Here is a 23924-nt window from a genome sequence, read left to right as displayed (position 1 = left end):
GTGTCCCCTTTCTGTCCTCTCCCTCTCCACTCCTGCCTGGCAGGTGGTGGAGTCCCAAGGCCCAGGGGAGAGGACAAGGGGGCTAGCACCCCCACCCCTCCCTGCCTCAGCCCCCACCAACATGTCAGTTCCGATTCTGGATCTTGGCTGTCTTCCCCAAATTTGAGTTCCAAGGGAACAAGTAGAAGGCCGGCACAGGGCACAGGTGGGTGAGTGACTGGGGCAGGGCACCCTCCCCAGGAGCATGCCTGGGCCCCTCTGTGGTCATGCCTGACCACCCCAGTGGTTGAGAAGCCACACTCTGGAATCAGGCCCCAGGGCTGCTCCCTGCCTGACAAACCAGGTGTTCCCTCTGGGTTCCTGAGTGTCAGAGCCCCAGTCTGGATGGGCCAGAGCCTAGAGGTACCTGGAAGGAATTGAGGCCCACAGCAACGTAGGCCCAGGCCGGGCTGAGATGCACCAGGATGCCGACCAGCCAAGTTAGGCCCAGGATGGGCAGAAGGACCAGTACCGGTTTCACTGTGGCCCTGTGGGACAGTGGGCAGGGCTGAGGGGGCTGGGGCACTCCCTTCAGGGAGGGTGGCACCTGAGAAGTGCCTGGAGAGAGGTGGGACATGCAGACAGGGACCACAGCCCAGGGAGGACTTGGGGGTAGCTAGAACCTTATGGACTCTGCTGCCCCTTACCAAATACCCAGAGGCGGCATGAAGAACAGATGGTGACACTGGAGAGAGAGGGTCCCAGAACCAAACCTGGTTTGAACAAATGGGGGCAGGTACCCAGAAGGAGACCTGGGCAGGGGACAGGTGCACAGAGTCCAAAGGGCTTCCCCTTTCTCTCTCCAGGAAGACCTCGGGCTCTGGGCTTTTTGGGGTCTCCCTGACTTGGCTGCCTGCCCTTGGTGGAGAAAGGGGAGCGGAAGAAGGCAGGGGCCCCTTCCCAGCAGGGAGAGTGATGGGGTTCTTGACAGGGGTGGGGATCCAGAACCTCACCCTGAACTTCTGGGGGTTGTCTGATTCTGGGGTCCCTCATCTTGTCCCTAGAAGGCTATCAGTGCCTTCTGCAGACAGGGAGCCCCATGGCAGTGGCTGGTGTCCCACTGAGTCACTCTGGATCGATGGCCATCCTCACATGACATGCATGGGTGTGTGTGACACGTAAGCAAGGACACGTGTGCATACCTGCGGGCACTCCTCACACCCACACAGCCACACCCCCAGGATGCACACACATGCTCACACCAGTGGGCCTCGGGCGGCTCTGCTTGTCCCGCCACCTTCCCAAGCTGGGCCTCACCACATCTGTATTTTGATCTGCTGCCGCAGGCCAGGCTGCGGGCTCAGCATGCGGGCACGGCGGCGGGCGCTGGACACGGTGACCATCACCACGCGGAACAGGATGTAGGTGTTGGCCTGGAGACCTGGCGTCAGTGGGAGAAGGGGTCCTCTCATCCCGAACGCGGCCCGCCCTTCACACCCCCCCAGCTCACCATCAGCACGAGGAGCACCGGCCCCGCGAAGGCCCAGATGGTGTCTGCGTGCACATCAAGCCAGCAGTGTCCGGCGGCCACATAGTCATGGGATCTCAGGGCCAGGGTGATGGCCACGATGACCACGGGCATGCCTAGGGAAAGGAGGAGTGGGTCTTCTCTGCAGGGTACAGCTCTTACCCCCAAGCAGCAGCCACAGCCCTGGTAGCAACTGCCTGGGGACCCTGGGGAGACTGGGGAGCAGGGCTAGGGGCTGGCACTGTTGGGGTGGCATTGGAGCCGTGAGTATTTTGGGAGTGGGGAAGCTGAGATCGGGTTGAAGGCTTAGGTCTGGGAGTTGGTGCAGGTTGTGGATTGGGGGCAGGGCTGGAGGTGGAAGCTGAGGTTGTTGAGGTGGAGGAGGATTAAGAGGAGCAGGGGCGCTGGGGTTGTGGCTCAGTAGTAGAGCGCTTGTCTAGCCTGAGTGAGGCGCTGGGTTCGATTCTCAGCACCACATAAAGGTCCATATATATAAAAGAGGAACTGGGGTAGGGTAGAGAACTGAGAAAACTGAGCTCTTATCAGAGATCCTTTACTGAGTGGTGCTGGGTGCTGAGTGGTGTGGGGAGCTGGGTGCTGAGTGGTGCTGGGTGCTGGGTGGTGGCAGGCACCAGGTGGAGATGGGCCTAGGTGGTACTGGGCATGAGGTGGTGTTGAGTGGCAACAGAGGCTGTGTGGGGGCTCAGCTGGGAAGAACAGAGCAAGAGTGGAGAGTGGGGGTCTCACCCCAGCCTATGACATAGTAGAGCCTCATCCTGGGACCTGGGCGCATGCTCACGGCTACCACCTTGTTCCATAGCAGCAGCCCCTCCACCAGCATCCAGGAGAATGCCACCAAAAAGAGAAAGTGCATGGCAGCTGTGACAGCCACACATGCCACCTGTGGCAGGGTGGAGTGTCCCCAGTGAGGTCAGCTCTGGCACAGCCCACCCTGGGTCCCACGCTCGTGCCTGGCATGACAACCCAAACAGGGGCCAGTGGGTGAGGGCCCCAGGCAGGCCTTGGGCCCCACCACCCAGGACCTTTCCTCTCTGGGCCAGCTCTTCCCCAGGGGAATGCAGCCAGCTGAAGATGTCAAGGGCGGGGGACAATCCAGAAAGGGCCCTAGTTGCTTCCCTGGGCCCTTGCAAGTCCATCTGCTGTCTGCCCACCTTGTTGTCCTTTGCCCACTCACTGGCCATGAGGAAGCCCTCAGCAGAGGCCAGGGAGAAGGTGAGGTTCTTGTGGACTGTGGTCCTCTCTGACTTGGGGACCCTGGATAGGCAGAGGAGTTGGTAACAAGGACAGCACAACAGTCCCCAAGTGCTCTCAGACCCCATCCTGCCAGGTCCCCTAGGGCTGGGCTCATGGAGCAGAGAAGGCGGCTGTGCCTGGGACCCAGCAGGCCCCAAGGGGAGACCTCCCACCAAGGCCACTGGGAAGAGGAATGGACTGAGAGGCCGTGCAGGCCCATGAGCTGTCCTCACCCAGCTGCCAGGAAGAGCAAGAAGGTGGTAGCAAGGGCACACAGGGACACGCCACAGCCCGCAAACGAGAGGGTCCTCAGAAGTGACTCCTCCTCGGGGCCTCTCTGTGGAGAGGGACAGAAAGGACACTGTTGCCACCAGACCGAGAACAAACTCTCCCAGCACCAGCCTTCAAGGTCCAGGCTTGCACACAGTAGGCCCTTAATAAGTGAGCATGTGCACACGCTCCTCTCCTGCTGGTTCTCCATCCTGGCCCCATACGCCCAGGTCCGCCAGCGTGGAGAGCGCTGAGCTGGAAGCAGCTGACGTGCCCACGGGGAGGGGGGGACTCCACAGGAGAGACAACTCGCCATGGGTACCGCGGGATGGTCACTAGGAATGGGCTGTGGCATAAGGAAAATTATGTCATTTTTCAGGAAAATGGATGGAACTGGACACCATCATGTCACGTGAAGTAAGTCAGACTCAGAAGATCAAGGGTTGCAGGTTTTCTCTCCTGTGCAGAAGCTAGAGAGGTAAAGAAAGGTGGGGGCGGGTCCCACGGAAATCTAAGGGACGTCAGTAGAGGAAAGGGACCAAGGGGTGAGAGGGGGAGGGAAGGGGGAGAGCTGGAGTGACACTGGCCCCATTATGTTGTTATGTTGGTGTGTATGTTCAAATATGTAGCAACAACCCCCACGGTATGTACCCCTGTAATAAAGAAAGAAACAGGGCTGTGGATGGGTTGTTTGCGACATGGAGAAATGTCCAAGCTGTGTTTTTATAGGAAAAAAAAATGTGTTTGATGATGTCTTTCTAGGGTATTCCCAAAACTCCAAGTGACCCGGCCTCCCAGAGGCTCCAGCCCTGTCCAACTTGACCTCCTAGCAAGTGACCCTGGAGTCCTTTCCAGCTCCATGGAGCCCAGCCTCTCGGTCTGGAGTTTGGTCTCCCCAACCTGTCCCGCTGGCATTCAGGGACTCGGGCCTCTCTTGGCGGAGCCTCCTCTTACTTCCGCCTCGCCAAGGCCCCTGGCTTTGCCCTCTGGCTCTGCATCTCCAGCAGAGACACTCGACTGAACACCAGACCCAAACCCCTTCGAACCCACAGGCCACTCCCATCCCTTACCCACCTGTTCCCTCTCAGGGCCAAGCCCCCCATTCCCAGTGGTCCAGACTTTTTGTTTTGGTTTTGGTTTTTTGGTACTGGGGATTGAACTCAGGGGCACTCCACCACAGAGCCACATCCCATACCTTATTTTGTATTTTATTTAGAGACGGGTCTCACTGAGTTGCTTAGTGCCTCTCCATTGCTGAGGCTGGCTTTGAACTTGCGATCCCCCTGCCTCAGCCTCCTGAGGCTCTGGGATTCCAGGCGTTCGCCACTGGGCCCAGCCAGACTTTGGTCTTTGACCTGCCTTCCTCCCTCTGTCCAGTGGGGGTCCCCTCCTCCCTGTGCTTGGGACCCCTCCCCCTGCCCTTCTGCGTCATTCCTGTTCATCCTTTAAGACCCCTGCTGCCCCTCCCCCCTGCACTCACCTGGATGTCGTACACCTGCAACAGGACAGCGAAGCTGGTGCTGTGGTTGCAGAAGCAGGCAGTGGAGTCCTGGTACAGGGAGAGCACGGAGCAGCCCGCGGTGGCCCAGGAACCCCCTGTGTGTGGGCTTGGGGGTGGGGAGGGAACAGAGGGCTGTTGAGACCCAGTGGACATGGGGGGCCTCAGGGAGCAGGCAGAGGAGAGCCTCCCAGAGCCTGGGGTCCATTGCTGCCCTGCCCTTAGCTGGCTGTGTGACTGTGACCTACCACTGCCCCCCCTGGGCCTTAACCGAATGTGCTTAACCATCTCAGGGAGGGTAGGGGACAGGCTGAGACCAGGGATCACCCTAATGACCAAGCAGGTGTCACTGCTTCCACTCCCTCAGGTAAAGGTCCAGCACGGGATCTTGGTGCTAATCCTTGCAGCCTCCTCTCTTCTCAGTGACCTTGGGCCTGGCCCCAAGTCTGACACTCATTTAACAGACAAGTCTCCTTGGCACCTCACAGGGTGAGTGTGGCCTCCCTCCCACACCTTCCACAAGGGGGAGCTCACTACCCGCTGGGAAACGCATTCTCCTGCCCCAGCTTGCCCTGGAGCTGGGTGGGGCCTGGAATCTCCCCACAAGGCAGTTTTTGGAGGCCCCAATTACACTTGGGTCCTGCCTAATTTGCAAGCAGAGTAGATGTCTTTTTCTTTCTCTCTCTTTTTTTTAAGACTGTATTTTAAAAATGTGGAAGTGGACACTCACCTGATGCTGAAGTTCCAGAAAGCACAGACGGGCTCCACCAGCTTCTGAGGGAAGGCCTGGACAGGACACAGGGACGGGCCATGCATGAACACGTGTGGGGCACAGGGCCCAAGTGTGTCAGGAGGGCGAGGCCAGAAGGATGGAGCGGGACAGCAGATGCTGAGGACTCTGTGTTTTGGGGACCAAGGGCTGTCCAGTGTGGAGAGGAACACTGGTGCAGGGCAGAAGGGAAGGCACGGCGGCCATCCTGGGGAGCAGGTCACACCGGTGACTCCTCCCTCCCAGGGTGCTCCGTGACTGTCAGATCAAGGCGTCTCTATTTATTGATGCAGAAAGACCTCCATGATTTGTTGTTCAGTTAAGAAAAAGTTGCAGAACATGATGCAGCTCGGTGTCATGAGGCCACCTTGGGACAGAATTAAGCTGTGCGTCCTGTGAAAACACACAGCTGATCTAACGGTGGTCAGATCTCGAATGCATTATAATGAACATGTTAGCTCTTGTGAAATTGAACAAGGACAACAATATAGTTATTTTTTTTTCTTTCTTTTTTGGCACTACTGGGGGTTGAACTCAAGGGTTTAACCCTTTTATTTTTTGAGACAAAGTCTCGTTAAGTGGCTGAGACTAGCCTTAAATTTGTAATCCTCCTGCCTCAGCCTCCTAAGTAGCCGGGATTCAGGCGTGTGCCACCAGGCCTGGCAACAATATAGATTTTATAAGATGTCAATAAGCAGTAAAAAGCGATCAGGCAGCCTCTAGTATTAACCCTAGTCCAAGCAGTAAGGGCAGTCTGCTTGGGACTTGGGCTGTTTGTCCTGACTGGGAAAGGTAACAGCAATGTCACCTCACTTGGTGTTTTGCCAAGCACTTTCATGTCCTTTATTGTATTTGATTGTCACAGCAACCTAGGAGATAGGATAAGAATATGTCATTTCAGATGAGGAAACCAAGGCTCAGAGAGGGGGCTTAGTTTGCTCCAGATCATTCGGCATGGAGCTGAGACTGGGCCTCGGCTTGATCAATGGCCCTTTTCCCACTTTGTGATGAAGGCTCCAGAGAACTTACTGTTTCCTGGGTTGACTTGGCTAAAGTCTCGTCCTGTGTATCCATTCATAGTATTTTTCCCTGGACCAAGAACACAAATCAAGCCACCCTATACTTTCAAAAATGGGTTCTTATTGTATGACTGGTGGCATTTTCAAGGGGTGCAAACTGAAATATAAACGTAGCTGTGCACTCAAAAGTCACAAGACTTGGGCTGGGGTTGTGGCTCAGCCGTAGAGCACTCGCCTCGCACGTGGGAGACCCTGGGTTTGATCCTCAGCACCACATACAAAAATAAACAAGTGAAATAAAGGTGTTGTGTCCAGCTACAACTAAAAAATAAATATTTTTTTAAATAAAGGACAAGACTATCTGTGTCTCATGCCCTCACACCAGGAAGCAGTCACCAGAATCAAACTGACTATGAGAGAAGATGTGTGCAGGGTGGGGCAGGGCTCCTGGGCTTAGGGGAGGATCATGCTCACTCTGGACCATTCCCTGCAGAAGAGAGTGGTTGTGGGTTCTGAGCCCACAACAGCCCAGGCCTCCCCATGCGAGGATTGAGCAGCAAGTGACAGGTCGGTGAAGGGCCACCTGTGACTGAGACAATGCAGAAAACAGCTGCAGAGAATGACAAACCAACCCACAACCGCTGGCTGGCTCTGTTGAGAGAGCAAGGTCCTTGGTTTTGCAAAAGGAAAGAAATATTCATAGTGGACCTTTTCACTAAGATGGCGTCTGAGGTGGAGAAGGGCGCTCCTCCCTCTCCAAGGCAAAGACAGTCACACTCTGAAGGCCAAGAAGGCAGTGCCGCAAGGTATCCCCGGGCACAAAAGAGAGGTGCACATCTTTTGGCAGCCTAAGACGCTGCCGCTCTGGCGACAGCTGACATCCTCAGAAGAGCGCTCGCCCGAGGACCCAACTTGATCACCATGCAGCCTCAAGCTGCCCTGACCAGGGAGCCTTCTTCGAGGACGAGAGAAGACTACAGACACTGTGCGCACTGTGAATGTCAAGGCCAGCGAGCGCCAGATGGAGGTGAAGCTCTGTGACAAGGATGTGGCCAAGGTCAACATCCTGGTCAGGCCGGCCTGATAAGGTGTGTGTTCAACCAGCTCCTGATGATGACATGCTCTGGATGTCACCAACAAAATGGGGTCATCTAAACTGAGTCCAGCTGGCTGATTCTAAGTATATATTTTTTTCACCTTTAAAAAGTAATTGTGGGGCTGGGGATGTGGCTCAAGCGGTAGCGTGCTCGCCTGGCATGCGTGCGGCCCGGGTTCGATCCTCAGCACCACATACAAAGATGTTGTGTCCGCCGAAAACTAAAAAATAAATAAAATATTAAAAAAAAAAGAAATGCAATTCGGTCATATGCACAATTTCATAAAAAAAAAAAAAGTAATTGTGTTGTGGGCTGGGGCTAGGGCTCAGTGGCAGAGCGCTTGCCTAGCATGTGTGAGGCACTGGGTTTGATCCTCAGCACCACATACAAATAAATAAAATAAAGGTCCATTGACAACCAAAAAAAAAAATAATAATAATAATTGTGTTGTATGCCCAGATAAAGATTAAAGGTAAATACACCAAAATGTTCATATTGGTTATATCTGAGTAATAGTGTTTAGTTAATCATGTTTAGTCTTCTTTATCCTTTTCTACATTTCCCAAACTTGCCACAATGAGGATATTTTATTTTTAAGTCATATTAATAAAATACATAAATATAATCTCAAAAGTTAGTCCTTTGAAGATGGTTAGCAGGTACAGGAGGATAGTTGGGTAGGAGTATAGGTGGATAGGAATACTAGAAAATCTAATGTTTTATGTAGCATAGTAAGGTAACTATGATTGACAACAATCATATTATAGTAAACTACAGAACACATTATTCATGAACATAAACCCAAAAATCATTAACAAAATATTAGAAATTTAATCCAACAATTATTCAGAGGATAATACACCATAACTAGGGGGAGTTGATCCCAGGAATCCAAGATAGGCTTAACATTTGAAAATCAACTGATGCAATTTACTGCGTTAACATAATAAAAGAGAAAACCATGGGATCATGTCAAAGTGGGAAAAGCATTTGACAAAATTCAGAACCATTCCTGATAAAAATTCTCAGCAAGCCAGAAAAGCAGAGAAATTAGTCCAATAAAGGGCATCTATAAAACCTCAGAGCTAACATCACACTTACATGGTGAAAGACTGGATGCTATGCCTCTATGATGGGGAACAACACAGGGATCCTGACCTCACTACTGTTATTAACACTGAACTAGAAATTATTGCCATTGCAATAGGACAAGAAAAGGAAAATGACATAGATTGGAAAGGGGAAAACAAAACTATCTTTGCAGACAACAAGATCAATATAAAAAATTCCAAGGACTCTAGAAGATAGCTACTAGAAAGGCAAAGTGAATTCAGCAAGGTTTCAGGGTACAATGTCATTGTGCCAATTGTATTCCTATATAAAGCAATTGTGTTCTATATACTAGCAATGAAGGATTTAAAAATAAATTTTAGGGCTGAGGCTGTAGCTCAGTGGCAGAGTACTTGCCTAGCATGCATGAGGCACTGGGTTTGATCCTCAGTACCACTGGGCAACTTAGCAAGATCTTGTCTCAAATAAAATAAAGGCATTCTTTCCATCTACAACTACAAAAAATGAAACTTTTAAAATTAAATTTTAATTTTAAAATTAATTTACAATTAAATTAAGTTAAAATTAAATCAAGGAGGTGCGGTAGTATAGCACCTGCCTAGCATTTGGAAGGCTCCAGGCTTGATCCCCAGCACTGAACAATGAACAAATGAATGAATGAATAAATAAAATAAAATTAAGAAAACAATTCACATGTAAAAATATGAAATACTTTGGGATATATTTAACAAGATATCTTCAAGAGCTGCACACTTGAAACTGTATATCAATGCTGAGAGAAATTTAACCTAAATAAATAGAGGGTTAAGCCCTGATCATGAATCAGAAGACTCATTACTAAGATACCAGTTCTCTCAACTCAATAATATGGATTCAATGAAATCTCAGTCAAAAATCCCAAAAGATTTTTTTCCATCAATAATGACAAGCCAATTCTAATATTTTTTTGGAAGTGTAAACATCTTAGGATAGCCAAAGCAAATTTGAAAAAAATAAAAAGTTGAAGGGCTTCTATTACCTGACTGTAATTTATTCTACAGACTCATTAATCAGGACAGTATGGGATTAGTGCAGGGACAGACATACGGTCAATGGAACAAAATAAGGAGCATAGAAATAATATACACATATCTGGACAATCTATTTTCAACAAAGATGTCAAGATAATCAATAGGGGATAGAATCTTTTCTATCTTTTCTATGGAACTGGATATCCATAAGGGAGACATAAACTTTGATCCTTAACTTGCTTAATAAACAGAAATTAACTGAAACAAAAGACCTGCATATAGAAGCTACAATGAGGATTAGCAATGCTTTCTTAGAATACAAAAGCATGAAGCTGGGTGTGGTGGCACACTCCTGTAATGCCTGTAGCTCGGGAAGCTGAGGCAGGAGGATCACAAGTTCAAAGCCAGCCTCAGCAAAAGCAAGGCACTAAGCAGCTCAGTGAGACCCTGTCTCTAAATAAAATACAAAATAGGGCTGGGGATGTGGTTCAGTAGTCGAGTGACTCTGGGTTCAATCCCTGGTACCAAAAAAAGGGGAGGGGGACAAGCTGTATACTAGGAGAAATATTCACAAAACACATATCTGAAAAAGGATTTATATCCAGAATATATAAAGAAATCTTATAATTTGATAACAGAACAAAAGATTTGAACATACATTTAACAAAAGATATATGAATGCTCAACATGTCTATGAAAAGATGCTCAAAATCTTTGGTCTTCAAGGAATTGCAATCTTAAAACATAATGAGGTATCAATATATAACCAGGAAGAAGGCTGACAGGTTGGGCGCAGTAATCCTATCGACTCAGGAAGCTGAGGCAGGAGGATTGCAAGTTTGAGGCCAGACTGGGCAACTTAGTAAGATCTTGTCTCAAAATAAAAAGCAAAAAGGGTTGGGGGTATGACTCAACGGTAGAGCACCCCTGGGTTCAACCCCCAGGACCACAGAAAGAAGAAAGGAAGAAGGGGAAGAAAAGATGCTGGCCAAGAAGTGGAACAAATGGAACTTTCATGTTGCTGATGGGAACATGAATGGCACAAACACTGGGCACAACAGGTTGACAGTCTCTTAGCAGGTTAAGATGTGTTTATCATGCAACCCAGCAAGCTGGCTTTCTGGAATGTACCCAATAGAAAGAAATCTCATGTTTGCAAAAAAGACCTGTATGTGAGTCCTTATAGCAGATTCACGGACAAGAGCTCAAACGGAAAAACAAATGCTAATATGCCAGTGTGGTGGAATACGACTCAGCAGTAAAAAGGAGAGCAAGAGAATCCAGACCTCAACGCATACAGTGATTGCATTGTATGAAGCTCCAGCAAAGGCAGTCATGATCCATGGTCATGGAAAGCAGAGCAGTGACATCCTGGTATGGACAACTGACTGGCACAAGAGAGTCCCAAAGAAGCCTTTTGGGAAGTTGGAAGTGTTGTGTACCTTGACTGGGGTAGTGGTACAGGGAAACACACAGAGGTCAAGGTTTGTCAGATTGCATGCTCTATACCCTCCAGCCTCTGTATCCTCAGGTTCAACTGTGTATGGAAAATATTTTTTAATTGCATCTGTACTGAACATGACTTTTTTCTTGTCATTATTTCCTAAACTATACACTATAATAACAACCATTTATGTAGCAGTGACATTGTATTAGGTATTACAAATAATCTAGAAGTGATTTAAAGTGTATGAAAGGATTTATGTCGGTTATTGCAACTATTATTTCAGCTTGAGCTTCCTTGGATTAAAAAAAATTTTTTTAGTTGTAGATGGCACAATACCTTTGTTTTATTTTTTGTTTATTTTTAATGTGGTGCTGAGGATCAAACCCAGTGCCTCCCACGTGCCAGGCAAGCACTTTACCACTGAGCCACAACCCCAGCCCCCATTCTTGGATTTTGATACATCATCGAGGGGGTCATAGAACCAGTTCCTCATGGATGCTAAGGGACGACGGACACTTTAATCAAACTGATTGCTCAAAAGTCTTGGGAGGGTATGCAAAAACAGTAAACTGTGGAATGTGTGCGTCCAGAATTACTGGTTGTAAGCAAGGGAGACGAAAGCTTTCTCTGAAATATTCTGATATTTCAAAAGGGAGAAGTAGATGTCTGGAAATTACATGTGATAAAATCAAAAGACAAGTTTTGGAGATCTTTCTGTGTCAGCTAATAGAGGAATACCTCGCTCTTTATGTCACGCCGGCCGACCAGTCCTGTGGGCAGCTCCCTGGGGCTTTCTAAGCGGTGCACTACAGATTGACATAGGAGGTGGCTTGTTCTCTGTGGTGCTGAGGGTGGAACCCAGGGCCTCGTGCCTGGCAAGCAAGCACCCTACCACTGAGCTGCACCCCCAGAGGGGTCTGTTTTCATTCCCACGATGCACACTGCAGGGAAGACCCTGAACGTCACCCGTGCACACGCTTCAGTGGCTGACCAGCGTGATTTGGTTCTTCAAGTTACACAGCTCTGGAATGAACCCCACCTGCCATTTAAGGCTGAGGCCAATCACATGGCCTCTCCCGAGGGCCACAGGAAGCAGCTGGAGGGTGGAATGAACGCTGCTTATCGGAGGCGGCCGGCAGGTAGAGAGCTCACCATCCTCGGCTTCCCTTCCCATTCCCTTGAGGACGGCGGGGACCGTTCCCGGGGGGAATATTGTTTCTTGGGTGTGTCTAGACCTTGGTCGTCCAGTGAACAATATTGGGGGGCTGGGTGGAGAACTGGAGCAAGCATGCCTGGGGCTTTTCCCCAGAAGGACCACCAGTACCTGGGCCTGGTGCTGCAGGTGGAAGGTCACAGCCGTGCTGACCTCCCCGACAGCGTCCCACACCTCGGAGGAGAGGATGGCTGACCCCACCTGTGTGCTCAGGAACCTGTGGGAGAAAGGGAGCCTTTAGGGGTGGTGGTAGCAGGGAGAGGTCATGCCCAGATGTGTGTCCAAACATCTGGGAAAGCCCTGTGCTGGGTCTTGGGGTGTTGGGTTCCAGTCTTCCCTGGGGACTCGCTGGTGAGCCCTGTTCCTTCTGTGTCTCAGCACAGAAGACAGGACCTCAGATATGGGGTGAGCCAGCAGGCCCAGAGGGTGGGGATAGGAAAGGGACCCTGGCCTGCCAAGATCTGCCCACCAGAAGGGGACTCTGGGTGGGACGGAGGACTGGCCTCCCCTGTGAAGAGAACACAGCCCTCTGGCAGCCTGCTGGGTGGGGCCCACTCACCTCTGCATCCTGTCGGCCTCCTCTGAGCTGTCAGAGGCCTGGGGTTTCAGGGCAGGCACCCCCAGGGCGTACTGGAAGACACTGGAGGTGAACCAGCTGTGGATCATGGTGACTCCAGAGAGGCCTGGCTGAGTGGGAAGGGGACCCAAGCCCCGGCCTGGTGACTGAGCAAGCACCGGCTGGCTTTGAGTGTAGTGCTCTTCCCACTTTACAGATAGGGAAACTGAGGCTCAAAGGGGTTAAATGACTTCCCTAAGATCACTTAGCTAACAAGTGACAGAGAATAGCCATAGCCATGCACCTAGCCTTGCAGCTCCAAATCCCTTTGTCCCTTGCCCTAATCTTTGCCCCTTTGTGGGACTAAGGGTGGGGGGCTTCCTTGACCATCCACCTCTGAGAAAAAATGTGTAGGGTCAGTGGAGGAGATTCATTTGACCCTATGATGTGGGAGATGCTTTCACCCTCATAACAACCCACCAGGCAAGGACCACAGGTGTGGGGTGAGCCATGTTGCACCAGCCCCCACCACTGCCACTGCTGCCGCCGCCGCCTCCTCCTCCTCCTCCTCCTCTTCCTCCTCCTCCCCCTCCTCCTCCTCCTCCTCCTCCCCTCCTCCTCCTCCTCCTCCTCCTCCTCCTCCTCCTCCTCCTCTTCCTCCTCCTCCCCCTCCCCCTCCTCCCCCTCCCCCTCCTCCTCCTCCTCTTCCTCCTCCTCCTCCTCCTCCTCTTCCTCCTCCTCCTCCTCCTCCTCCTCCTCCTCCTTTTTGGTACTGGGTATTGAACCCAGGGGTGCTTTACCACAGCCCTTTTTATTTTGTATTTTGAGACAAAGTCTCGCTGAGTGTCCCAGGCTGGCCTCCTGAGCCGCTGGGACTACAGGCATTGCGCCACCACTCCCAGCTAATAGGGTCACCACAGATGAGGTAACTCATTCCAAGTAGCATGGCTGACAACATCAGAACTGAGGTCTGGGGGGACCCCCGCAGGACCCAGCCACCCCTCCTCTCACCCACCTTTCCCGATGAGCCGCCTCACTTCACCTGCGGGAATGTGGATGTGGCCGGGCCCCTCTGGATGCCCCCCAGGCATTGTGAATACGTAGCCCCCAGCGCTGGCCTCCCTCAGGTGTAGGCTCCGCACCTCCAGGCCTAGGATCAAACGGGGCTGGTGGCTGTCCCCATTGGAATGAGGTCTTTCTGACAAGCTGCCCTGCCACCATTCCATCTCAGAGAGGCTCGGCCATTTTTCCCAGGTAAATCGGATTTCTCCAAGTCCAGGAGAGAGGTCGCTGAGAAGGGGGAGTTCCCTGGGAGACGGGACCTGAATACCAGTGAGCGCCACAAGACACTGGGTACCTGGGGGACAAGTTGGTGCCTGAAGGTCCACTCTAGGTGTGCCCCCACTCGATTGACACTCAGACTGTGGACCTGGGCCCGAGGCAGAGATGGCTCAGAAACAGCCCTGACACTCAGGGGGTATCAGGCAGAGGGGACAATCTTATAATAACCACAAATGCAAGGAGAGACACGTTCAAGATGCTGGGGAAACAGAGGAGGGAGGAACCATCCAGAGGAACTCAAACTAGGAAAGGCTTCCTAGAGCACTTGATGCTCCAGCTGGGTTCTGAAGAACGCATAGGAGTTTTCTGGGAGAAAAGGCATTTTGGATGGAGGCTGCAGCTCGGGCAAAGGCAGGAAAACAGAACGCAGTGTCTGTCAGGGAGGAGAGCTCCCAGGGAGCAGGCAGAGGAGGGTCCTCTAAGCCCAGGGGGAGGGTGGGCAGCAGGCTCACCTGCATGATGGTGCTGGATGGACATTCGGGGCTGCTCAGAGGTCAGCACGGTACTCAGCAGGGGTGCCAGGCGCTGCATGCTCGCCACCAGGGCCATAGGTCCACCGACCACCTGGCAGGAAGCCACAGCTCAATTCCTTCTCACATCCCACACCCACTGCCACCAGCCCTGACCTGGGGATACCAGGCTCAGTGTTCTGAGAGGCGGCCCTGCTCTTCTCAGAGAGGGGAGAGAGCAGGAGAGGGAGGTGGGCAAGTCACGTGTTCACCAGTAACTCCTCTTCACTGCCTGAGCAAGGCAGGAGTGAGGACCCCCATTTTCCAGCCTCCGTCTCTTCTCCATCTACCTCAGTGCCTCCAACCCCTAATCAAGGTGGGCTTGAATGCTTCCCCGAATGGGGGGCTCATTATAGGTCCAGGGGACTCATTCTATGGAGCCAGCCTCCTGGGTCATGCCATTTCCACCCTAACCCCACACCCTGGTCCTAATTCCATCCTCTGAGGCCACAGGGGGACCACATGTGCTCCTTGAGCCCCAGAGATTGGCAGGCAATGTCCATGAGCTCTGGCTTCCTCTCTTCTCTGGGTCAGTCACTCCCAGGCCTATGGCCATTTTTGCCAGGATGAGGTATCCATCCGCCTCTCCAACCAGATGGCATCTTTCCTGTTCTCCAGAGTGTTTGCTGTTTCGGCAGACAAGATGGTCGGACCACTCAGCACGGAGGACCTGCCACTTGTGGCGGTAAGCAGATTCTTGGATATGGGGAAAGCCCTTATTGACTAGTGGCTCTTAATGATTTTAAAATACAGACACTGTCCTTCAAGTGGAAGTTCAGCTTATATAGTAGATGAAAAAGAGGAGCTTCTCCCAAGGGTTGGGGAGATGGAGCCTAAAACTGGGTGCCCACTTGAGCCTAAGACTACACAACAACCTGCTAGCAAGGGCAGAACCAGAGCCCAGGCCCCTGGCCAGCCCTGCAGCCTCACCTCACTGAGGGACAGCCACGCTCCAGCCATCTGCTTCTCCAGGATCCGGCTGGCCACAGACACGACGCCCCTGCCCAGCTGTTCCCAGGGCCCTGTCAAGGGCTCTGGCTCCCCAGCCCCAAGGGCTGTCACCCTCTTCAGGAAGTGCAGGACAGCCAGCAGTGCAGCCGGCCCCAGTGGAGTGGTCTCCTCCACCAGGACTCTGTCCAGAAGGCCCAGGAACCTGGAGGCCTTGTCCAGGGTCAGGGCCTCAGGGGCTTCAGAGAGGGGGTCTGGGAGGAGCTGTGGTTAGAGAAGCCAGTTATTGCCTGTCTGGCTGTCACAAGGGATCCCCTAGGGGCCACACTTGGGCTTTTCCAGGGTCTTTTTGGAGGGTGCAGTTCTAACTTGTCATAAGTTTTCAGCTTTTTTTTTTCAAGGCTATAAAATAGGGAGCGTGAGGAGCCTTAATTCTGAGGAACAGTGGGTGTCCCCTTACAGGTGAGGCAATTGAAGTGTGAGGTGACCCACAGTGCCCACAGGCTCTCCAACCTTCTTAGGAGAAGCTCACCACAATGGCCTTGGCCAAAGCATTGACTTTGCTGATAACATCCTGTCCTGGCCACAACCGGACATCCTGCAGCTGCTGATAGGTCTCTGCAAACAGGCAGATGCCAGGCTGGGCCCTGGGCAACTCCCCTGCCCAGAGGTGCCAGCTGCTCAATAACCCCCACCCAGGGGCGGGGGAAGAGGAGATCCACAGCTGTGTGTCTGAAGCCTCACACACTGTGTGCCAGGTAGGGAAACTGAGGCACAGAATGGCAAAAATCTTTTGCCTAAGGTCGCACAACTGGGATTCACCCCCAGGTCTGTTTGATCCCGCTGCCCTGTAGTCTAGACTAAGAGGAGGCCCTGAAACTCAAAGAATCCCACACTCTTCTGGTCACTAGCTCCTCCTGTTCCCACTAGCTTCATGAGAGCCCAGGGGCATAGCTAGGGCGCACCTTTCTGGTAGCAGCAGAGGAAGAGCAGCGGCTGCAAGCAGAGCTCCGAGCCCTCGGTGGGGGGTTCTGGGTTCCACGTGGGGCACTCTTCTGAGGGCACTGGCCAGAGTAGGGGAGGTGTCAAAACCATATCCTAGCTTCCTATAATCTGTGACCACCCACAGGTGCCGGCCTCCAAGATGCCTGCACACCTGACCTGGAGTCAGGATGCACTGCTCTGGGGTTAGGGGGAGACGTGAGACGCCAGGTGAACCCACACAATCTGGCTACTGGGACTCTGCGGATGCCCACGGGTGCATAAGGGAGTGGCCAGAGTTGAGCCAGGGCGGGGTTGGCAGAGGGTGAGCTGGATCACGCAATCAGAAGGGCAGGGGTCTCTGAGTTAGGGGGCGGGCCCAGAACCAGCCAGGTGGCAGGGGGTTGAGCCAGCAGAAAGGGCGGGGCCTGGCAGCCGGGGGCAGCGGTGCGCACCCGGGCAGGGAAGGCGCGTCGGAACGGGCGGCAGCAGTGAGGGTGTGATGTCCAGGGAGCCAGGGTCCCAGACGAAGAGCAGGCCGTCGGGAGGCGGGTCGCAGGCGCGTGCGCGGTGCAGCTGCGCGGGGCTCAGCACCCGGGCCCACAGGTGGAAGTCGGTGAGGTTGCCGCTGAAGGCGTCGCGCGCCGAGAAGCCGCCGCCCGGGGAGTCCTGATCCTGGCCCAGCACCAGGATGCCACCGGGCGGCACCGGGTGGTCCGCGCCCAGTCCTCGCGCCGTGGCGCGCCGCCGCCCGTCAGCAAACAGCGCCCAGCGACCCCCGCGCTGCTCCCATGTCGCGCACACGTGGTGCCAGCGGCCGTCGGCGCGAAAGGCTGCGAGAAAGGGAGCGTGGTGCCCGCGTACCACCAGCGCCGCCCGCACCGCGCCGCCCGGCTCGGCGAAGGCCCGCAGCTGCAGCGCGTTGGCCAGCGCGGGGGCGGCGAGGGAGAAGATCGCGGCCACTTCGGGCGAGCTGCTGTCCCACTGCAAGTGCGCGCACGCCGTCAGCGCCTCCAGAGCTGGCAGGGGCGTCCGCAGCCGCGCCGCCCTGTCCGCCGTCTTCTCGCCGAACACCAGCGCCGCGGTGGTGCGCTCGCCTTGAGAGGGGGGACATGAGGGCCGCGACCTCAATTTCCCAGCTGCCCACAGGGTCCTGCATCCCCCAGCTGCGGGGCCCTTCATGAGATCTGGGGTGCATCCCTGCCGCTGGAAGAAAGAAACGGGGCTTCTAACTCCCCAGCCTGGGTCAACCGCTACTTCAGTCCACAGCGAGGAAATATGGAGATGTTGCTCCAAGTTCATTTCAAAAGTCACCGTGAGCTCCTATCTCTCAATGTCACCAAAGCTCTCTTCCCCTCCCCCGGGCCCTGGGTCCACACTCACTCCTCCGTGGGGGCCTCCGCAGGGAGATTTCTCTTTGGCCCAACCAGACTGGGTCACGAAGCCGCGAAGCAAGAACCCCATCTGGGGGCCCCATTGGCAGGTGGCCAAACCGCTGCTCACAAGACTCTTGGGCTTGCCACCAGCTCAGCCGCTGCTTTGGAAACTTGCACACCCCATCTGAAATCTCCACCACCTCACCAGGGGCCTGCGAAGCTGGAAGGGGAGCGGACAGAGGGGACGAGAGAGAGCATTTTGTGGGCATCTCACACTCTGGGGGATGGGTAGGGTGAAGGACACTGGGGCAGGAGTCTTGCTGGCCTATCAGATGGGGCTTCCCTGGCCCCAGGCCATGCTCTATGACCTGTGTCCTTCCCCTGCAGTGGCTCTCCAAATCTGCACAACGGGAATGAGATGGTCAGGAGTGAAGCATTCCGCCCAGTTCTTGGTACTGGGGTCTGAACTAAATACCCTCTCCTCCCTTCCTTGGAGTTCCAGGCAAGTGCCACTGGGATCACGGGCAGTTCCTGGGGGAGGGGCTTCAGGGGGTGATCTCTCTTACCAACCTGCCACCCAAGGGCGCCTTGTTTCACCTGGGGAGTTAGAACAGGTCCCAGAGAGACTCCTGATCTGAGAGAGAAGACAGGTGGGAGCTGGAACAGCCACCCCACTGCCTGTGTGCAATTATTGAATCCCTACTGTGTGCTTCAGGGGGAGCAGTGGAAGTTGCAGGCTGTGCTGCTGGTCTTGGGCAGGGCACTTCACTGCCCTGAGCCTTTCCCCCTTACCAGGCATAAACAAGCTGATTGAATGTGAGAGGCATGCCACCTAGTGTGTGTGTGTGTGTGTGTGTGTGTGTGTGTTGTGGGGATTGCCTCGCACATGCTAGGCAAGTGCTCTACCACTGAGCCACAACACCAGTCCTACTGGGTGCTTTTATTTTATTTCTGTGCCAGGGGCTTATCTTGTGAAACTTTTTTTAAAAAAATATTTATTTGTTTAGTATAGTTGGACACAATGCCTTTATTTTATTTATTTATTTTTATGTGGTGCTGAGGATCGAACCCAGGGCCTCTCACATGCTAGGTGAGTGCTGTACCGCTGAGTCACAACCCCAGCCCCTGTGTAACCTTTATAGTGACTTCATGGTGTGAAACCCTACAGCTTTGCGTCCCTTTTGACCTCCTCCCCCAAACTCTCCTCCCCACAGAAGCTCAGATACCAGAAGACAGAAGAGGCAGTAACACCAGAGGGCCATTCTGATTCCAGTAGGAAAAGATGAGGGACAGTTGGGATCACAGACCTGGCCAATGTGGACTGAGAAAGGAAAACACACACAGATGAAATTAGCTTTGCACCCTGCCTCGCCACTCCCTGGCTCTTGCAGGTCAGGGCACCCTTTGTTTGGTTCCCAGACCCCACTGGGCTGGAAGCCAACCAGTGGGAATGGAGCCCACCCCTGTGGCCCATCCACTAGGGATGACATTTGCTTGCACACAAAGGGATGGTCTCCAGGAGTCCTCTCAGGAAGGAAGCTGGGAACGGTAGCCCTGGTGAGCTGGGGAGGGCAGGAGCCTTCCACTGGCCAGAAAGGGGTAGGATCAGCTCAGGGGTCCTGCAGGGGGAAGCAGGGAGCTCAGAACCTGTGTTCTCTGGGGTTCCCAGTTTGACATTCAAGGCATCCCCTCACGGCCCCCTTTCACCTTGCTCCCCAAAGTGCATCCTTTCTCCAGACCTTTGTCCATCCCCCACCCCCTTCCTGGAATCTGGACTTGCCTCCCTCTATCTCAGCAGCACCTCCTTCAAGATCAGGGTTCAGTCACTTCAGCCACCAGAACTGGGGGCAGATCCGCCACAGCCCGCAGGGTACTAAGATGTGCACACCCTAATCATGGGGATTCGGGAGTCACTCCTGGCAAGTTGGGGGCTCTGCAGAGGGAGAAGAGCCTCCAGGGTCTCTGCCCCAGTCCTGGCCATGCACAAATGGGTCTCAGAAAACAGTCCTGCCAGCTGGCCTCATGCTTTCTGGGAGTCTGGAGCCACTACCAGGGACAATTCATACCCTTTCTTCTCTTCCAGAGAAAGTCTGTAACATGGAAATCAAACGCCCCCCAGCGCAGAACTTGAGGGCCCCCCTTTTTCTGACTCTGAAAAGCACCAATTGATTGTCACTTTCCCTGCTTTTAAATTGCATCTGCGTCCTCCTGTCCCAGGCCACAGCGGCAAGGAGGGCTGGGATTGCAGGAGTCCGGTTGGTGCCTCATCTGGTCTGGGGCACGGTAGGGGCTCAGTCGCAGGGGCTCAGGAGATGCCCACTCCCCGCTTCACGCTTCCTGGGTCCTGCCGCTGTCCTTGCTCACCACACACTGACCCCTGAGAGAGGTGCGAAATCTGGCCACCCTGCTCGTCCCCTCTCTGCGAAGGGCCATTGGGGAACCCTCCTAGGCCGGTGGCCTGGGGCAGGAGCCTCCCTCACCCGCTGGTTCCTCCCAGTTCCCAGCCCCGTTTCTCACCGCTTCGCTGGGCGCCAGGGCTCCTCAAGGTCTGGTCTGCGAGTGTGGCTCCCGCCTCGGCCCCGCCTGTCCCCCGCCTGTCCCCCCCCACCCAAGTGGGCTGGGAGACCCCGCCCCTCGGCCCAGCCCGAGACCCGCCCTCCGGGGGTGGGGGTGGGGAGACTCCTTAGCGATGGACGCAGCCTGTCATCGGTACCTTCCCCAACACTCAAGTAAAGTCACCCGATTAGTAAGGGCCACTTTGTGAGACCTGGGTCCAAAATAAACTCGGGGCCATTGGCAGAGTCTTGCCTGGAATCCTGGTCTCCGGGTCTTCATCAGGCCGCTCCAAACCTAAGGCAGGGAGGAGAGAGGGCCTGGGGCAGCGGAGGGGGCACAGCCAGGACCGAGGGGGCAGAGGGAAGCCAGAGCTTGGGGGGATGCTGGGGCACCCTTGCTGGCCTCAGCAGCAGAGATGCCCAGCTGGGAAGGAACTCAAGTTGGGTGACCCCAGGGCTTATCAAAGTTTTGGGGTCCCACGCCCCAGGTTCATATTGTCTCTGACTTGAGGCACTGCCACCTCACTTCTCTAAGCCTCAGTTTCCTCACCTGTCACGTGTGGATGATAAATGGAGCATAGCTCAGGGATTCGAAGTGAGATGGAAATGACATCAACTTCACATGTCCAAAGCCCATTGTTTGCACCACGTGGTGCCAGGCACACAGTCCCTTCAGCATTCCATCAACTTGACGTTAAAGTGTGTGTGTGTGTGTGTGTGTGTGTGTGTGTCTCGCAGGCAAGTGCGCTACCACTGAGCCCCAGCGGAGGCCCCCAAATATTTTTAGTGTAGTTTGCTGGCATCAGTTGTCATTTTCCCCTTTTTGAGGGTAAAATACAGAGGATATTAAATTTGCCATGTTCTGATGGTTTATTCTTAAAAGAAGGAAGGGACTCAAAGTGAGCTATGTGTTGGTGTTCAGTGTGCTAGTTTCTCAGCTGTTGCCCAGGATTGAAACTTTTCAAAGTGAAAATTAGGGGAGAGGGGCTGGGGATGTGGCTCAAGCGGTAGTGCGCTTGCCTGGCATGCGTGCGGCCCGGGTTCGATCCTCGGCACCACATACAAACAAAGATGTTGTGTCTGCCGATAACTAAAAAATAAATATTAAAATTCTCTCTCTCTCTCTCTCTCTCTCTCTCTCTCTCTCTCTCTCTCTCTCTCTCTCTCCTCTCACTCTCTCTAAAAAAAAAAAAAATTAGGGGACGAGGGGCCCCTATTGGTGGCAGAGCTCTGAGATTTCCAGCTCTCTGGACCAGCAGAATGAATGCAGGACTTGGCTCTCCTGTTTGTGACCTGCCCACTTCACACGAAGTCCAAGTTTCCAGAACCAGTGTGAAGGGTAGATTTGGTCTGAGTGCCCCCTGAAGGTTCGTGTGTTGACGTTTAACGTCCATTGTGAAGTACTAAGAGTGGACATTCAGTCCAACCAGGTGTTTCTGGTGGGGCCGCCGGGAGGGGATTAGGATTAGATAAGGTCATCAGGATGGAGCTCCGATTGCATCCTGGCGGCTTTATAAGAGAGAGACCAGAGGCTGTGGATGCGCACACTCATGCCCCACTCTCTCTCTCCTCGTGATGCTCTGGGCCACCTTCGGAGTCTGCCAGCAAGAAGACCATTGCCAGGTGAGACTGTTTAGCTGTGGACCTCCAGGACTTGAGCCAAAATAAGCCATTTTCCTTTATAAAGTAGATTGCCTTGGGTCTTTCATCACAGTAATGCAAAACATACACCACACTTGCACTATCTCCAAGGCAGGGGTTCTTGAGTGTCCATTTTACAGATCTGCAAACTGAGCCCAGAGAGACAACGGGATCCGTGAAGGTCACACAGCAAGGATGGGATGTACTCTGGGTCTTTTTTACCCACTGCTCTTTTCCCTGGGGCTGGGGTAGGGTTTAAATTGACCTTGTCTGCCGATCTCCTTCAATGCCCTCTGATCGTGCCTGTTGGCTCCATCCCAAAGCTCTCCCTGGAGCCTAAGTAACAGGCTTGGCCTTCCAGGCAGGATGCCTGTCCGGGCCCCCCAGCCCAGCTCCTTCCCTTCCACGGGGTCACATTTCACAGGCGTTCCTCCTGGAGATGGCCAAATGCACAAGGATCTCAGTGGAGGCGGGCTTGGGACGTCCTCCCCAGAGCCCACGCACTGTCCAGATGCCAGCCGGGGACCATCCATCGGCTTTATAGCAGGCAGCTCTGACAGGCCACTTGTCTCCCCAGACAGGAGCTGGAGGCTGTGGGGGACTGATAGCCACTGGGCACCTCCTGGTCTTTGTCTGGGAACAGGGTGGGAGTGGAGAGGGCAGCCAGGCCCAGGGGAGCCCCGAGGGTGAACTGAGGACACCGTGTCCTTATCCCAAGGCCCTGGCCCTGTCTAAGTCCCTTAGCCAAACCTCTCACAGTCCAGAGGACTCTGGGGAGAGGGAGCTGGCCTCTCTGACATTTCCCCCTCCGGGCCACCATGACGGCCATCAAATTGAGACTTGGCCGTCAACCAACGTTGATGTGACTCGGGTCAGTCTCACTCTGTTTGACTTCTTTTTTTGTGGGGGCAAAAAAGGTGCCTGGAAGAAGAGACTCCTGTGTTGGGGTTACTGTCATCTTTCTCTATAGACACAGTGGAGCCCCTCTCCTCCCCACAGGCCTTCCCTGGGCCCTGAGTACCTAGGGTGGGCCCTGAGTCAGTCCTGCCTTCCCTCTTGCCTGCTGCAATGCCTCTCCCTCGCAGCAGTCCCAGAAAGTGCTCTCAAATTTGACCCTGTTCCTCCCCTGCTCAAAACCCTTCCATGGCTCCCTGGTGCCTCACGGAGAGGTTCCACCTTGCTCTCGTGGTTAACGCGATTCCCTTCTGCACTGGGCCCCTTCCCCTCTAGCCCGAGTGAAGATCCTCTGGCCTCACCTCTGCTCTCTCTCTGCTCAGGAAGTTGAGGGCTTCCAAGTCTTTCCCAGTTCCTTTCTGCTCCTCCTTCAGGTCCCAGCTTAGATGCTTTCCCTGAACCCCTACAGTGAACTGGTTCAGGAGTGCCAGAGAGTTGTCCTCCTGCCCCTGTACCCCCTGCAGCACTCAGGCTGATCTTGAGAGGCCCTTTGTGTTTGTTGAGGGACTGAAGAAGATACAGAAGACCTAGGTGCACTCAGACAGATACCGTGTGACTCTAGGTTTGATGATGATTTGGGGAGCATGGGGAAGTGGGAAAAGGACCCTGTCTGATGGGCCTGGAGCATCTGACACTGCCCTGATGACTGTGCTCACCAGGAGGCCAACCAACTATTTGGTGCCCACCTGGGGCCATACCACCTCAGTCAGTGAGAAGCAAAGTCCCTCTCTGTCATCTGTCACATCATTCCAAGCTGGAAGCTGGCCTTGAGTTGGGGATCAGAATCCCTCCTCCATCTCCCATCCCAGGCCCCTCTCTGCCACCAACTGGTGCAGGGACCCAAATAAGTCATGCCTTTGCTCTTGGTTTCAGTTCATCTCTAACAGATCCAGCGTGGAGGCTGGTAC

The 23924-nt window shown here is 53.8% G+C and overlaps 1 protein-coding gene across 1 annotated transcript; it reads right to left on the bottom strand.

Annotated features, from left to right (window-relative positions):
* Positions 1–283: 283 nt before the first annotated feature.
* On the bottom strand, positions 284–22595 carry Adgrd2 (adhesion G protein-coupled receptor D2). The gene is made up of 18 exons (XM_078044990.1): positions 22328–22595; positions 17874–18086; positions 16946–17587; positions 16475–16573; positions 16042–16127; positions 15492–15773; positions 14505–14616; positions 13727–13861; positions 12715–12838; positions 12267–12372; positions 10881–10883; positions 4512–4664; positions 2995–3098; positions 2680–2782; positions 2255–2408; positions 1490–1623; positions 1297–1412; positions 284–527 (listed from the first exon to the last, which is right to left on the bottom strand). The coding sequence occupies exons 1-18, from the start codon at positions 22593–22595 to the stop codon at positions 368–370; spliced, it is 2994 nt and encodes a 997-aa protein (XP_077901116.1). The 3' UTR covers positions 284–367.
* Positions 22596–23924: the final 1329 nt, after the last annotated feature.

Source organism: Ictidomys tridecemlineatus, chromosome 4 (genome assembly GCF_052094955.1).
Source record: "Ictidomys tridecemlineatus isolate mIctTri1 chromosome 4, mIctTri1.hap1, whole genome shotgun sequence".
Taxonomy (NCBI): domain Eukaryota; kingdom Metazoa; phylum Chordata; class Mammalia; order Rodentia; family Sciuridae; genus Ictidomys; species Ictidomys tridecemlineatus.
The sequence above is the reverse complement of the archived record's forward strand: the minus strand, read 5'-3'. Positions and strand labels throughout refer to the sequence as shown.